Raw genomic sequence first — 14368 nt, 5'->3', positions numbered from 1 at the left:
ATCGTTCAGCTGCGCATCCTTCTCAGCTGTCGGCGATGATTCGCTTTGCTCTCCAACGGTAATCGCCTCAGACGCACTCTGATCTTTTGCCGCCGTGTCCTGGAGGTATGCATGGCTGTATCAGTAGGGAACTCTCCACTCCCACACGAGCCTTCGCCGAGGAAGACATAAATCCGGACGATTGGCGACTCGAATTAGGACTATCTAAACAGGAGCTCAGGCGGCCTCACCATATCGGTGTTCGCTTCTCCTGGAACGCTCGTGTCCTGAGAAACGATGAGAGCTGGTATCTCGTCCTGCCTCCGTTGCGCCTTGATCGAGTCGGTTCCGTCCCCTCGAGCGCCTTTTTCACTTGGGAAGACTTCGGCTCTTCCCTTCGCGGTTTCCCCACGGACGTTTTGACCCGACAAGCTCTGAAGAACGACGCCTCTGAGAACGTGCAATGGAACGCAAACCTAGTCGGTGTACAGGCTTCCACAAAATGCTAGGAAGCCATGAATCCTCACTGCATGGCGCATTGTGATGTACCTGTACGCCGACCCTGAACTTTATGCTGTTGATTAACATTTCGACAATGCTTCCTCGTTTGTCAGATACCGGAGTGGGGGTGCGGCTACTGTGTATGGTCTCGGCGATTTTCGAGAAGGCGTTTGTGCGAAAGTCGAGCCTCTCCGAGAATATTCTCACCTGAAGAAAAAGGGTAACTGTGTTCTCTGAGAGGATTTACGGCTCTTACGAAGGAGCGTAGTGAAGGAGCAATTCTGAACGAACCACTCACCTTGCTTGTACGGGGCTTGTGGTTGAGGTTTGACAAGGAGCCTACCTTAGCGGGAACATCCAATCGATACGGGAGAGACCCTTTCGGCAGCTATCGTGGACGGAAATTATTTTTTCGCTCTTCGGTCTGTTTCTCCCGAGATTAGGGCAGGGCCCCGAGAGTCAGAAAATCGTGAAAGAGGACATAACTAATGCAATGAGGGAATTAAGACATCCTTTGATCGGACTATCCTTCATCCAGGAAGATTCTCGCGGGTTTTTCGAAGTGAAAGCATCGGGCAGATTTCTTCACCGTCGACTCACCTTGAAACTGCCTTTCCTGGAGCGGTACCTCACATTCTCGAGCGAATTGATTTTCGATGTGATCTGTCTCTTCGGAGGCTCCTCTGGAACTAGAATTTCCCCGCCCCGCTGTCATCAAGAGTCGTCGGGAATAATTAAACATCGCACGAAACTCGGTCTTCCATTCGAATTTCTCATCTCACTTGGGGCTTCTTGGAGAGCCTCGAAACCAGGAGCCGAGCTCACCTTCAGGAGGGATTTCGGCCGGGAGAGATTTCCTCCTCGAGAACCAACCGAACATAGCTGTGCTTCCGACGCAAGCTCGACGCATTCTGTCGGCTCCGCGATTTTTGGCCTAGTGTCAAGTACGAGTGAAGTCCACGATCTGGGTGGAGTTGTTCTTAATTGAACTTCACGAAGCTTTCATTCTTCACAACATGAAGGTCGTGAGATCCTAAGCAGGGGATTATCTCGAAGGCTGCATTATTATTCTGGGGATCGGACGCGACTTGGGTTACGTGTGACTTACTCGTGTGATTCCACCTGTACGACTCGATCGAGAAATGAAAGTATCGGTTTGGAGTCAGTTGAACGTGTGCTCAGAAGATTTCTGAACTCTACTGGTCGACACTTTGTAGAGTTTTGGGGGGAAAAAACAGAACGAAAAGAAAAGTTCAATAGTTCGGATAGTTTGAGGGCTCCCATGTGGGAAGAATCGGGAAAAGATTCACCCTCCGGGATTCGACGACAACCGGTTGATGGACCCGGCCGCCGGCGCGGGGAATTTGCTGTCCTGAAGGTTCCCTACTGAGGCTCTGCAGAGCATGTACACTCCCCACAGCCGCGATCTCGAACACGCCGTTGCGATCACGACGGGAGAGTCATCTCATGAAGATGGTTTCTTTTGTAAGGATGGTCAGCGTGACCAGTATATTTTGATTGTTTAGGCAAAAGCGATACTATCAGATTTCGGGAGCCGTTGCTGACCCGGATGCGTCCTCATGTCGTAGATCCGCTGGGGAATGAATTGGTTTGTTCCGGGACTCTCATCGTTGCATACCGAATGTTGGAGTCCCCTCGATCTCAGTCGGTCGCCCTGCACTGATATCACGGAGCAGTACAGAGGATGTTCACGTGTCGGCTAGCAACGCCATCCTGGGAAAGTCGGTCAGTGTCCTTCTCGCAGTGGGCTTCCACAGAAAAGATACTTTCCTCGGCTCAAAGGTCGATGTTTGCGATTAGCGAATACCTGCGCTTCCGAGGACCGGTTCGCACTGGTACTACAATAATTTTAGTAGGGATCGAGAGTGGAGAGCGGATAGATGTGCTGGAAATAGAGCAGCTCGCAGCGCTTTCTCCGGACGCTTCGCCTAGAGTAGTCGCACCGGAGTGATCGATGGAAGTGATGTCTTGCGATTATCTAGATTTGGAGTTCATGCTTGATGATTGCTTTGAATTCCGTCGAGAGGAAAGCTGTTCTGAAGATCTCTCATGTGAAGGCGTAGAATCTCCTGTGTATCTATGGCAAGGTGGAGGGTTCGAGGAGAGGATCCTGTTCATTAGGGAGTGTCTCGCGACAGATCGGAGACCCTTGCAAGCAGTGATCGACGCATTGGTCGCGGGGCTGCAAAACAGAGAAAACAGGATCGACTCGACCGGGATAGTTCAAGGAATTCTGATTCAATCACTGCGCTTCATGACCGCTCAACAGATTAAGGGTCTGCTTGACATCGGTTTGATCGACGCCAGGAATCCAGTAGCCTTGATGAGCGCTTTGCAACACGTAGATTCGGACGGTTCGCTTGCACCAGAACCTGAAGTCATAGAACTCCTCCTCCGGCGAGGTTCGGACCCGAACGGGGAGACGGACGGCGTATCGCCGCTGCAGTGCCTGATCCGAACGAATCTCGACACGCAAACTAGAATGGTCGTCGGGGCGGTGTGCCTGCTCGTGTCATATGGAGCACGCTTTGTGCAGCCTGGAGCAAGGCTGGATCCCTTCAGAGAGGCAGCTACTAGACGGCGGAAGCCTATTTTCGAAGTTTTTTCGGAGCTCTGTACAGATTCACAAGCTAGGAGAGAAGCCCGTGAGTTGCTGTGGGCAGCTTCAGTTTCCGATATGCGAATCGCCGAGAGCGCTGCTCTTCTCGATGAGCTCCTTCGCTCGCCAGAATTGGACAGTCGACAGCCCGGAGTCGGATACCGCAGATTCGGATCCGCAGAGAATTTCATCGCGGCAAGACCTTTGGAGCACTTGGGCGCTGCGTTCGAGACAATGTCTACGTTCCTGAAGAAGATCACGGAGCCTTCCGCTGTCGAGCGGGCAGTGATACAAACAGTTCTCACGAAATTCGCCCGAGCAGCCGACGTGCGTTCGAAGTCCGGATCCGATTTCGCGGAATTCGTCGAGAAACCCCTGCGCCTAGGTTTCGAGTTCCCCCCGCCAAAGTCACCGAGGCAGGCGGATTTGAGCTTCGGAGCTTATGTGAAGCTCGCCTCAGACCTTTGTCAAACTCCATCTGCTCCCAGCAACGAAACAGTTCAAGCGCATCTCAGCGAGCTGTTGAGATGCACTACTCATCAAGACAATCCAGAAGCACAGCTGAACGAGATAAGGCATCCCGACGAGCTTGGAGCCGCCTTGTGCGCGATTGTCGCAGCGCTCGAGGTGCGTCAACGAAATGAATTCTGGACACCACAGGACTCAATACACGAGGTACGGCTGATTGACTCCCTCCTGCGACGGGGAGCCTTCGTGCGGCATATGGCCTGGAACAATCGCCCCGTCATCGACATGCTGAATTCTTCGGTGGATATTCCCTCGGATATGACGGAACTTGCGCGATCTTTGAATTGTTGCGCACAGGAAGGTGAAGACACCGATCTGAGATCAGTCCCGTCACTGAAATGTCTCGCCGGGGAGGCTTTGAACTATCGACAGACTGCACTGAGCCCTCAAGAACTCGAGTACCGCATTTTCGTCAAACGAAGAAGTGTGACCTCCGTGAAACAACTCATCAAAGCGCACAGAAGCTCAATAAAACATGGCGCTTCATGACAAATATGCATCATGTTCATGTCGTTTTTGCTCCTTAGTCAGATCGAAGTCTTGCGGTCACACCAGAATTATACTTTTTACTCGATACGATGTTCTAGACCCGGAGAGAGACTGGAGGTGAGAATATCGAATGCAGGATCAATGGGTCGTAAGCTGGTCTATCGATCAAAACGCCGGCGCCGCTCTCCACAAGATCGTGTATGAACAACGAGAAGGCTCGCGCGCACTGAGCTCAGGAAGATCCCTTCCGTTTCATGATATGAGGGAGAAAAATGAGTTTCATTTATGGGGAGGAGTGGGATCTTTGGGCCTCCGCGGGAGCGCAGCTGTGATCCTCCCGCGATTCTGCGCTCGCTTCCCTGACTGTGACGAAAGTGAAGACTCGTGAGGAAGGTCCCGATGTCGTGGGCCGATGCCGTGTCGATGAGTTCTCCCCCTTTCGAGTCTACTCTAAGATGAAGCTTCCCATTCGAATCGAAGAAATCAAAGAGAGTCGCCTGTCTGCAGCTTGAGAAAGATAGAAATCTAAATATTATTGTTCTGAGCCGCGGCTCTGCCTCTAGCGGAATGTCTACGGCGCGCTTCCAGTTGATTCTGAGAGAGCAGCGGTGCGGGCACGTAACGTTGGAACCCTTGCTTCAGCCGTGATGTGTCTTTTCTGCCCTACTCGTGTCTATAGAACTTCAACTTGACTCTCATTCCGCTTCCTCTATTCCTCTTTCGGGCCTTCCCTCCTGACACTCGTCGAAATGCATGTAAGTTCCACGTTTGAAATTATCCCACAGGGATAAGTAAAGACAAGAAACGCGAAGCCAGGAGAGCCATGGATATACCGTCTATAAAGGACATAGTTTTTCTGCATAATTTGCATAAGCGGAAGGTACGTAGGTCGAGTCCTTCGACCGAATCATATGAGAGTTCTAAGAACAGAGAATTCGTCGCTTGGGAGTTATGGCTCGTGAACACTATTCCCGGCGGACGAATCCCACCGGATTCGACGCGGCTCCGACGACCATCCCAAAAATCACTAGCAGAAATGATTGGTCATCTATAACTGGATCCTGAAAGAGCCGTTTTACCCCCAGTCTTTGAACGAGATCGAGTTCGTGGACTTCATCCCGCACAGGGATCCGATGAGGGACACGATCAACACAATCATCGAGAGGAAGAATTTCGACCTCCACCTTGATGCGATCCACGCAGATGAACTGACAAGCCAGTCGACCCGAAAACATCCCCAAACGGTTGGTTAGTCCCGGAACACCCCTCTTGTCAGAGCGCCCCATGCGCTGTTTATTTGTCTGGATCTCCGTCTCTTCTTGTTTCTTTGTTTGTTTGTCTGTTTATTTGATCGATTGCTTGTCGCTGAGCTTTTTTCTATTTTTTACCCATCTCGAATGAAGAGACTCTATCAGTCACTCGAGCAGTGCGCTGACTCGTTCGGTATGCCGCGGCTTTCGTAGCACGCGTCTTGGGAGAGCCCTTCATACCCATTCAGATCTCCTATAAAGACTCACAATGAAGATTTCTGTCGAGCTCAGTCAGAACTCTACCGCGACCCTCACCATGTTTCCTCTCCGAGACCTCCTTGCCACGATGCTTGACACCGGGACGAGCAGAGGCTTTCGGGTCCCCTGCTCGGGGAACGAAACCTTCTAAAAATAGCGAAGGAACTACTTAGGTCCTTAAGGCCACCATCAGCACCATGTCCCAAGACGTTAAGATGGCTTAGATGCCACCTCGGATTCTCTTGGATTTTTGTGTGCGTCGATCGATCAGTGGAAAATTCCCGGAGTGACCTAAGCGCCCGATCATGTGGTCCGGTCTCCCGACCGAGGTGTCTTCGGCGACCATTGCCAACCTCAAAGAGGGCGGCAAGGAGGGCAAAGATTCCGCACAAAGGCCCAGGAGTGCTGCGGTACGTTCGATTTCCTTCTTCGCTCGAATTTCCGCTCGTGTTCGAAAATCCGAGCAACAAAGGACCATATAATGCATTTCTCAGCTGCGCGGTGCGCCGACGATCTCAATTTCTACCATATCGGTGAACAATAGCACAAGGCGTTCGTAGCAGATTAGCAAGACCCGTCCTGGTTTTTCTCTTGCGTGCTCGTGATTGGGCATTCGTATGACCGAAATTCTGACTTCACTGAATAATTTCCGCTGTTGCTCGTGTTCGATGTTGTAGGCAGCATCAAGATCCGTTGTCTGCCATCTATAAGCGCTGACCGAATGTTCCATTGTTGGCTCCTTCCAGACGATCGACAAACTTCCAGAAAAGGTCCTCCTGAACATTTTCCAGTATCTTCCGTCCCGAGAAGTGGGTCGCTTAGCGAAAGTTTGCCGTAAGTGGAGACAAGTTTCCTGTGATCCACGGCTCTGGTCACAGGTGTCCCTCAGGCCTGAGATTTCCGGTCTACACATCAAAAACGTCGAGACCCTTCTGCAACTCATTTCCGTCAGATTCTGTAAGATATTTAAAAAAGTGTAGGTGCTTAATTCTCCGGGAGCATTTTTGTTACGGAATCGAAGCCTCCGGAGCCTTTTATTCTTCATCCCAGTCATCGCTCTGAGTCTAATCGGTAGACCTCTTCCCAGCGACGTCTCTTAGATACATCGAACTTCCAATCGAGCTGATCACCCACACGGTGCTCCACGAGCTGAGCTATAAATGTCCGAATCTCACACATATGCTGCTGGACTTCAGTACAGCGATGCAACTCCATGATTTCAACGACCTCAATGCGTTCCCCACGAAGCTCCAAGTCATGTGTATCTGTCTCTCTGAGGTCATTTTCATGGAAGGATTCATGCGGAAAATATACAATTTCATCAATAGCCTAGAAGTACTGCACTTGATCGGTGAGCTCGCTGGATGGACGCCCGATCCCGGTTGGAATTCTCACCACGGCCAAATGCGCCCTCGGACGCTCCCAGTCTCATTCGTAGCATCGACAAGCTAATGACAGATAAATATATCCCCGTATCCGCCAGGCACCTACGAGAAAGTCGAAGAGGAGGAGGAAGAAATCTATGAAGTCATAAATATCCATAAACTGAAGTCGGCAGTACCAAACCTCCGCTGCGTGAACATGTACGGGATCGCTTTCGTGGACGACTCGCACGTTGAAGCTTTCTCGTCCAACTGCATCCAGTTGGAAACGATGGCTGTTCCATACTGTAATAAGGTTGTCGGCACTACGCTCAAGATTCTGTTCTCCCGTTGCAAGAAACTCAAAACACTTATCGCTCCGCACACCGGTCCGTATGTCTCTGGTGCCAATGATATGAAGCTGATGTTCGCAGTCAGAAGAACTGATCATCTCGCCCCGGCCGAGAATGCTTCATTCAATTCTTCACAGGTTTAAAGTCCGAGAACTTCATGGCAGTAGACTGGGAGGCAACGAACCTGCAAGAAGTCGATGTCAGCGCCACCGATCTTTCCACAGAATGTCTCATCGATTTGGTTACTCGCTGTACGAATCTGCGGTATCTCGCAGCCGGTCAGCAGGACGGCTTCAACGATTTAGTGCTCAATAGCATGATCGAGAAAGGTAGCCCTGAGAATGGGATCTGAACCCCCGACTCGAGAATTTCATCGATTCAGCCTGATTAATAGAGAGTGACGGAATCTCCACAAGTTGAGCCTGCTGCTCTTTGCACCCTAGGAACCTACAAGAACCTGATCGCCTTGGACCTGGATAGAAACGAGAATATCTCTGAAGAAATGTTGACGAAAATCGTCCGTCTAATAGGACCTCAACTGCAAGGTCTAGTGCTTTCAGGGATTCCTCATCTCTGCGAAGGTTTCTGGTCTCAGACCATACCTATCATCAGGAAGATCAAGTGAGTCCCATAAACACAATGAAAGCGGAGGAGCGGTTCCTGTATGATACTTTGGGCTCCGTCTGATCCGGACGGCTTCCTAAATTTCCGACATTGCAGAGTCCTGGTCATGGGAATGCCGACCGGTTGCTGCAAGAAAATCAGTGCGAAAATCCATGTCGATGGTATTCTCGACAATCTCGCTAATAACTGCCCTGATCTACGTCGTCTCGAAATCGGCTGGGATTCCGAAACGCTACGTTTCAGTGACAAGAGCTCTAAAGTAGGTTTCCGTCGAGATATGAGCGACTCGATCTGGATAGCGCGAACTCAAATTATTTACCGAGGAACTTGACAGTAGGAAGGAAAACTGATGGAGATCCCCTTCCTTTCCCAGGCGATTGATACGATTAGAGTCAAGTGCCTCAGATTGCGCTGCCTGGTATTGAGTGACGGGAAATATTTCGAGTTGGTGAAGTCGAACTTCGACAGAGCCGACCGACTCACGCTCGTGAGATCAGCCACAAGCTGCCGAATCAATCTTTTCTACCTACTCTCGAGTTACAAAGACATGATATTCAATTGATCGCCGAGAAATCAATACAGCCGGTCGCAGGTCGCAGCTGGATCCTATCACCTGTATAAGACGTTGAAGCTGTCGAACATGACAGACATCGAGCTTCGTATGAGATGCAAAATACATTCGAGACTGTTTGTACACTTTTTCAGCGGAGCTTTTTCCTTGGCTTCGGCGAGATGCCCCGTGGAGTGCGGAGTTTCTAATTTTGCACCGTTAGGGGAAGTCGAGTCGGTCCACTTTTTCCGGCCTCGCGGTTCGAAGTTCCCATCCTTAGGTCGGAGTCTACTTGGGGCAATCGAAGAGAATGTCGAAGCGGGAGCTGACTCCAGATGGTCCGACCGGCATTGAGGAGTCGTGACGAGGATAATTTGGCCCAGCGCACGATATCAGGAGCAGTTGAATCGAATCTCATGAGAATCTGCTTTTTTATTCTCCTTTCTGACTTGGTGACTTGGTAAAAATCCAAGACCCATATTTACAGGTTATCACACGACAGCCACTACACAATGCCTTCCGACCCAATTGTAAATGTGTGGGTCGTCCCGGTTTTCCACAATTTTTTTCAATTCATTATCGTATGTATCGGAAGTCCGGGCTCGATCCGGATCGGTCAAGCAATAAACAATGCAACGTTTCGCGTGACCAGCTGTCCACGGGCTCGGGTTTCGATTTACGACAGGAGCCGCAGACAATACAAAAATACAATATAGCTCCCGATACCGAAACCTGTCCATTGGACAACGCAAGCACTGTGAGCTTAAAATCCGACCAGCCCGCGTGAGATTCACTGTCTTCGACGGAAGTATCCGAATGAGGAATTTCTCACGTCGGTGGTCGGCGACTGTCGTACAGAGGTCTTCGGGGCCAGCGATTTTTTCCGAGCATGAGCTTCGCACTGTTCTGAAGCTTTTCCAGTGGCTCTATCATCGGCTCTATGAATGTCTCCACCCATTCCTCAGCTGTGGCCCTGTCGCTGACTTCCAATAGATCCTCCGAAATTACTTCGCCAAGCTTTGATATCTGTGAGATGAGTTCGGAGAAGTCGCGCGTTCCCTGCATCACGTTGTCAGGAGAGCTGAATTGGTGTCTGAAAGGAGATCAGAAGTCATGCATGACTTGCGAATACGATCATTCGCTGACGATAGAGCTGAACCATCGAGTTCAGCAGGGTCTCTACAGGACTTCGAAACTTACTTGATGTTCATGGGACTCATCCAGCCCACGATGTAATTCGTTTTGAGCGCTTCTTTCTCCTGTTTCCTCAATTCGTCCCAACGCATGATGTCGAAGAAAACCCGACTCCCCGGGTGGTCGCAGAACAATGGTGGCGGACTCCCATACAAGGACGGATTAACGGGCAGGATGTCTCCAACGAACTTGATATTCCGATTGCATTTCAGGATTGTCTTGATTCCTCCGAGAGTCTGGAGAATAAGGTGGGCTATCTTATTCATTGAGTCTTCGCGACAATCTCGAATTCCTCAGACGGTCCAGCGTCACGAGATTCCCATGTCAGGAGTTTCCCCTCAATTACCTGATCATCTAATCTGCCTGTCTGCAAAAAAGCCAGACAAACCGCCAGTACGGGAATGCCGACCGGGAAGAGCTCGCACAGTGAAGCAAAGTGGTCGAATCTGGAATGAGACCACATGGATTTGCTGATATCTGATTTAGCATGTGGTTTGGGGCTTCGAGCTCCTCGGGAATCTTCGGATAGTAGAAGAGAAACTGTATGAACCCACCTTTGCCAGCCCGTGATGGCGATTCCCTTCACTTGGATTCTACCCTCGAATTGTTTGAGGAGCTGGACCCACGAAAGATGGTTGAGTAGATGGAGTTTGTACTCGGGCATCTGATTATTCGGACCCACGGCACCCTTGAAGGCGGAGGCGATCCACAGGCCACGGAAGCCCGCAGTCATGTACTTGGAGAACACACCGACCAGGTTGACATTCTTACTGTAGTTCCACACCATGATTTCGACTAGCCTCGCCAGGGGGGAGCTCTTGAGAGCTTCCTCGTCGACGTTCCGGAACATATCGTCCCATATAATCGCTTGGTATCCCAAGCTGTGCACGATATTGACCACAGTGCTGACGTGCGACAGAAATAGATCACTTTTCATCCAGTTATGATCCGTCATGCGGTCCAGGCATCTGCGAAAATGAACAACAATCTTGGCTTAGAGCTGCACTCATTGAAGCGACTTCAACCTCGGTCAGAAAATTCTCGGAGAGTTAGAACATCTTACAGTCCACATTCCCCCAGAGCGTAGACCTCATCGCTTCCGATGTGTATGTGAGTAATGTGTCCTTGATGTAATTCAGCGACTTGCTTGAGCATTTCGGTTATCAACTGAACGCTCGCATTCCTCGAGGGACAAAGGGCCTGAGGATTGTGGGGTACCTGGAAGAATGCATAGGATTATGACCCGAATCGCTAGCGTTGAACATGCAGCAGACGAGACGGACGAGACACCGGAATAGTTCGGGAAGAGTCGTGTCAGGAGTCGTGGTTCACCTTCCGCAAGCCTCTTACTGCAGCCTCGGAATCGTCACCTCACCTCTCTCAGGTTGGCGAACTCCTCCAATTTCAGTGCGACCTCGAGATGACCGAAAGTTTGAATCAAGGGTATAACTGTCAGCTCGTTAGCCTTCGCAGCTTCGAGTATCCTGCCTATATCGTTGACCGAATAAGAGTTTATCGCAGAGATGTTCTCGAGTTTGCCGTGATAAGGGAACATATCTTCATATTCAATCAGTAATCCAGTGGCCCCCAGTTGTTGCAGTATTGGCATTATTTGCTCGAGATAGGTCACCTAGAATCGAAGTCTTCAGTCAAACACCGCGGCGCTGTAAGACCATCGAGAAGAGAGGTCAATTTTCGGTCCTCTATTTTTGGTCAGCTTTGTCGCCGGAAAATGGCCAACTTACGCTCAGGGGGGCGCCCTTAAGATCAAGATGAATAATTTTCTGAGGTAACTTGACAGGTTTGATGAACCCATGGTGGAGTCTCTCCAAAACTGCATCTTCTGGCTCCGAGGGGGAAAACTCGCCAGGTTGCATATTTTTACCTGAGTGAGTCGAAAAATAGTGCGATGTCAAAGGGCTGCCGATCATTTATTCAAGACGGGTCCACAGATGGCGGCGATGCTTCGCAGCTGGGAGTGGTCACCGGTACTCACCGACCAGTTTGAGGATGTCGGGTCGATCTAAACGTATGAATATAAGATTCACAAAAAGTATGGTCAGCACGATCAGCAATGAGAACAGCAAAGCGCATCGCAGCCTCGAATTCATGCGCCGAAGAGGGTTGCCGCGGCTTGGTGCGTTGCTTTGCCGGATCAGCAGATACGAGGCCGATTCCGCGTTCTGGGCCCGATGACCCCTCACGGAGCGCATGGTTTGAGTTGATAAGAGGCCTCTTGATTAGACGTCACCTGAAGATATTTTCTCCGGAATTTAATATCGAGGATCATGAGTACGCAGCAATTTGACTCCCGAGACCTTGAGAGCCCAGACGCGATTTTCTCACTTAGCGTGCGCCCCCCCTGTCTTCCCCCCGGCAGGGATGCCGGACACCACGATCCCTCCTTTCAGCGGCCCCCCACGTGTGTGAGAGAGATATTCATATCATGCCCAGCGATGTATCGTTCGACTCTGAGTACGGGCAGTGATACTCTGATTCAGCCTCGAGCGACCTTTGAGTCGATAATCGATGACTGTATCCGCCAGCACTCTAACTAAGTGATTGTTGCAGGTAAACGCGGAGCTCTCTAGCGATCAGATTTACCGCGCTCAGCTCCCCATCGGAGCACCATGTTCTTCTCTGATGGAGGGACTGAAGTATTGTGCGTTTCCAGGAGACAATGCCGACCGGACCCAATGCCAACTGAGTCGAGAACCGAGATTTCGGCAAAGCGCCCGGGTGTTCCACCTAACATCGATGACGCTGAGCGGGATGAGTCGTTCGTATCGGCTAGAGCAAACCATGAAGTCCAAAACAACCTGGGGGATCGTTGGGCAATCGCGATCGGATGTGCCCAGTCGCCGAGCAAAGCCCAAGGAGTCCTGATACGAAATGACGTACCTACATCGGGAACGCTTCCCTCCATCGAATGTCGATTCTGCCACTCGTTTTCCAGACAGCGAGCCCTACACCGGAGTACATCCGTCAATGAGGCGCGAGACATGAGCAAATAGGGTATTCCCCCGCGGAAGGGAGGAAGGAAGTAAGACAAAAGATACGATAGAAAACACGGAGGGACCCCCGAGGTATAATGCCGTGGGGCACAGCGAGCGTCGTGTGGAGCCTCAGGGAAGAAGAGCGTTGGAGGCAGCCGGTCGAAAGCGATCAGCTGGGAGGACCTCAAGAACGTTGGGGGAAATCGGCCCGATTCAGCGAATGGGAGAAGTGTCTTTCTCCGAGGAGAATGAGGGCATGTTATAATGATCGCGGGCAATGAGAGAAAGCAGAAATTCCATGGGAAGTCATGATGAGCGAATACTGATCATCGAGCGCTCTGAACCTGAATTACTCCTGTCAGCACCTACCTCTGCTCGGTCTCGCAGCAAGTGTCACAAACCTACACTTACCCCTTATGAGAGTTCCAGATCGGTTGCTTGCCTGCCTCTGAGCGCAAGCTGTACGCGTTGGATCGGGAAGAAACGCTGGTCAAGCATCTTGAGCTCCGTTCTCGACGCGGGAGTCTTCCCGTTAACGAATATCACTCACTTATCGGAGTTTTGCGTAGAGCGCGAAGAAGTTGGGGCGAATCAAATTGAAGATCTCAGAGGACCGCTCCCTTTCCTGGCTTCAGAGCTCCTCTATTTTTGTTGCGCAAGCGGCCGCTCGACCAGCAATCTCACCCACTCCATAGAGTGAGCGGAGGAGTATCTGACGACTGTGTCAATCCGACGGCTGACGGCGAATCCGCGACGGTCGTCGAGAGAAGAGAACGTCAACTAGCAGACGACAAATCCACAGGAAGGAATGGGGAATGTCTGACGGACCTTCCTTCACCGTGGGGGTTGGGCTGCAGTCGAATTGCTCTTCACCGTGCCTAGGTTTCAGCTCCAGCGGCTCCCCGCTCCACTCCGGAGCCCGATCGGAGGGAAGTATGAGCTGGAATGCCGGCAGCAGAGACACGAAGAATGGATTCTAATAGAAACGGAGTTTGTTGTTTGCGGGAGAGTGGACTTGATGATTCTGATGATCTTTGCCGCAGCTTTGAGCGTGGTCTGGAGGGCCGGCTCGTCTACCGCGGCCAATTCTCGATGCATACACCGAAACCGAATCCCCACGAGCTGGCCCGCTTGAGGGAACCCCGGTTCCGCCGAATCAAGACATTTTCTCTGCGCCCGACGCTTCCGGTTAGCGGTGCACGGGGTCAGAAGAACGCTCTCAATCAGTACAGGAAGAGCTTATGGGTCCAGGTGCATGCGCGCCGCAGCGGGGTCCGCTTCAGGGATCCTGCTTCGGACTACTCTGAGCCGACCTAGATCGCGGCCGAATCACGCTGTGGCCTCCCTGGGTGACCGCTCGGTCGTGGGGGTAACGCTGAATGACGGCCGTGGAGGGCTCCCGTGAACCCCTTCTAGCTCCTAGTTCTGCCCAGCCGAGACTGACGGGAAGTCGATTGGTTAGCACCTTCTCGTGCGAATATGCGTTCCATGGGGTCGTGTGCCGCGGAGACGCGGCTCCTGCGGACGGCGGCGTAAGCTGGATCCCTGCTGCCGGTACAGCATTTTTTACGTTTCCTGACGGAGGAGCAGGTACTCGGCCTTGATCCTCCTGAGGTCCTGAACGCTTCAATGTGGGAACGATTACCGGGACGTAAAATCCTGGTC

The 14368-nt window shown here is 51.4% G+C and overlaps 2 protein-coding genes across 2 annotated transcripts; one reads left to right on the top strand and one right to left on the bottom strand.

Annotated features, from left to right (window-relative positions):
- The first annotated feature begins 4940 nt into the window (after window positions 1-4940).
- Window positions 4941-8525, top strand: FipoQ (F-box/LRR-repeat protein FipoQ). The gene is made up of 9 exons (XM_029112365.1): window positions 4941-4997; window positions 5203-5361; window positions 6372-6582; window positions 6713-6976; window positions 7109-7375; window positions 7477-7668; window positions 7783-7960; window positions 8060-8222; window positions 8337-8525. Exons 1-9 carry the CDS (start codon window positions 4941-4943, stop codon window positions 8523-8525), a joined length of 1680 nt encoding a protein of 559 aa, XP_028968198.1.
- Window positions 8526-8844: 319 nt separating this feature from the next.
- On the bottom strand, window positions 8845-13411 carry LOC100897953 (hexosaminidase D). The gene is made up of 9 exons (XM_003737884.2): window positions 13115-13411; window positions 11704-11958; window positions 11453-11592; window positions 11083-11337; window positions 10771-10925; window positions 10262-10675; window positions 10054-10153; window positions 9714-9943; window positions 8845-9606 (listed from the first exon to the last, which is right to left on the bottom strand). The coding sequence occupies exons 2-9, from the start codon at window positions 11918-11920 to the stop codon at window positions 9342-9344; spliced, it is 1776 nt and encodes a 591-aa protein (XP_003737932.1). The 5' UTR covers window positions 11921-11958; window positions 13115-13411; the 3' UTR covers window positions 8845-9341.
- Between the last annotated feature and the right edge of the window lie 957 nt (window positions 13412-14368).

The sequence above is a fragment of the Galendromus occidentalis genome, unplaced genomic scaffold (assembly GCF_000255335.2).
Source record: "Galendromus occidentalis unplaced genomic scaffold, Mocc_1.1 scf7180000075629, whole genome shotgun sequence".
NCBI classification, from domain to species: Eukaryota; Metazoa; Arthropoda; class Arachnida; order Mesostigmata; family Phytoseiidae; genus Galendromus; species Galendromus occidentalis.
This window is presented reverse-complemented; position numbering and strand designations above follow the sequence as displayed.